The sequence below is a fragment of the Psammomys obesus genome, unplaced genomic scaffold (genome assembly GCF_907164565.1).
Source record: "Psammomys obesus unplaced genomic scaffold, mPsaObe1.curated_primary_1811, whole genome shotgun sequence".
Lineage (NCBI taxonomy): Eukaryota > Metazoa > Chordata > Mammalia > Rodentia > Muridae > Psammomys > Psammomys obesus.
The window spans coordinates 4,328,662-4,330,842 of record NW_026586816.1 but is presented as its reverse complement, the minus strand read 5'-3'; the positions used below and the strand labels follow the sequence as shown (position 1 = coordinate 4,330,842).

The 2,181-nt window shown below is 45.1% G+C and overlaps 1 protein-coding gene across 1 annotated transcript in view; it reads left to right on the top strand.

The window, feature by feature from the left end:
• Cfap61 (cilia and flagella associated protein 61) overlaps nt 1–2,181 on the top strand; it is a 256,849-nt gene that overhangs the window by 28,735 nt on the left and 225,933 nt on the right. The window contains exon 7 of the mRNA XM_055602635.1: nt 1,588–1,720. Coding sequence (XP_055458610.1) covers nt 1,588–1,720 — 133 coding nt within the window. The remainder of the gene's footprint in view (nt 1–1,587; nt 1,721–2,181) is intronic.

The following is a 2,181-nucleotide window of genomic DNA, read 5'->3' as shown; positions in this document are numbered from 1 at the left end:
TGTGTGTGTGTGTGTGTGTGTGTGTGTGTGTGTGTGTGTGTGTGTGTGTAGATGCCTGACTAAATTATTCCAACAGTTGAGCCTGTGTTACTAGAGGCAAAAGTTTCATCTTTGGGGCTAGGTGGAGATTTCCTCCAGACTCCAAATTTGGGGAAGTCAGCTGTGACAGACTGGAGGCTTGTTACACTGGGCTTCGGAACAGTGATGACCCATCTGTTTGGGTGATGAACTTTGGTCACTGAGCAAAGAACACATCTTTCAACTGTTTTTTGCTACTAGTTTTCAAAAAGAGTGTCATAAAGAATGCCATGTTGAAGGGCACTCTGAGCTTCATATCAGGTGAAGGCAGGGTTCTGTCGGCAGGCCTGAGCTCATCTCCAGGCTCTGCTGCAGCTTTGTGGTCTCAGGCAAGGGTTCTCATCATCCTGGTAGCATTGTTTTTCTCCATCTGAACAGGAAAGGGCTCTGCCTGTCTCGAGGGCTTGCCATGAGAAGCAGAGCGGCAGAGAAGACGGGTAAAACCCTGAGCCTTATACACATATGGATCCTAAGTAGGCAGGGTTAGTATTAGCCTCAGAGAGAACATGTAGAAGATAAAACGGGTAGTGGAGATGATAGAGTAATGGATGAAAGGGGTAGAGAAAACAAAGGTCTGTAGTTAAGTCAGACATAGTAGGAGAAAATAATGTGAAGTTGGAATATATATATATATAATATATATTTAGTATCAGGAACATAGTATTAGAGGAACTTAGGTAAAACACAACACTCAGTGTTCTCAAAAGTATTTTGAAAAGAAAAAAAGGAATGGCATCCAAGAGCCAGCATCATTGTGTGGCAGTAAACCTAGTTCCTTCTTTCTTAAATAGTTACCAAGGTCCTTGTGAAGTGTCCCCAGAATGGTGGGCAGGGCTTCGCAACCTTCATAACACGTCCCCCTCCACAGGAAGTGTAGAGATGTCTCAGAACAGAAACACATGAAGTAGGGCCAGCGAGAATGTTCAGCCGTTAAAGCCATTTGTCGTCAAGCCTGGTGACCTGAGTTTGAACTCTGGCACCCACATGACAGAAAGGCTGACTACTGTGAGCTGTCTTCTGACTGTACACAAGTGCTGTGACACCCACGTGTGCACACACGCGCGCGCGCGCGCGCACACACACACACACACACACACACACACAGATTTTTTGTTTTAAAAAAATCAAACAGAAGGAAAGGGATTGGTGGGATAATGTTACAGAAGTAGTAATCCTTAGAAGACCTTCAGAAAGCACTGTCCTCAACTGCACTTTGGTTCCTGACAGATGCTGCCCTACCTTCCGTTCTCCAGCAATGCTGACCCCTCTGCCTACATGACCCTCCTCCCTCCCCTTCTGGTCACTCTTCATTCCAAGGGACTTAGTGCTCTTTGAAATAGTTGAAATTACTCAAGTGATTGCAGTTTTGCTTGTGGCAGTATCAGTTCATTTCACAAGATTGTTGTGGTATCTTTGGCGCTTAGAGCGAGGGTGAAACGCAGTAGGTACTCTGAGGAAGGAGAGCAGTGGCTGGGACAAACTCTAAACAGAAGGTTCTCTGTTCCGCAGGGTGGAAGACCACGACGATCTCATGCCGATATTTATGCGCTTTGACAGCACTCTCAGAGACATTTATGGTGACTACTTCCTGGCTGAGCTAATAGAGGCCCAAGACGAAGAGAATCATGCTGTGGTGTGTGAGGTTGGTGACTGATGGTGTGGCGGGCAGAGTGGAAGAAGGAACCCTGCCGCGCCTGTCTTGCTGAGCTCCCTCGGAGCGGATGTGCCCGCCCTCCTGCACACCCTTCTAGGTGACGCAGGGCCAGCTGCTGTACCCTTCCCAGAGTTGTTCCGTTGTGAGGCCCTCCAAAGACAGCAGGCTGCTGTGGATTCTTCACTTGTCTCCAGAAATAGGGGCTAGACAATGGGAAAGTGATTTTATTTTACTTATTTTTTTAAATTGTCTTGATACAATTTCACACTTACAGAAAACTTAGAAGTACAAATTTCTTAGATATCAGAATTTTCCTTATTTTATCATTCTCTTGATAACGTTCTCTAATATCTATTATCTGTCTATAGCTACCCACCTATTCTATCATCTGTCTATCATTTACTATCTATCTATCTATCTATCTATCTATCTATCTATCTATCTATCTA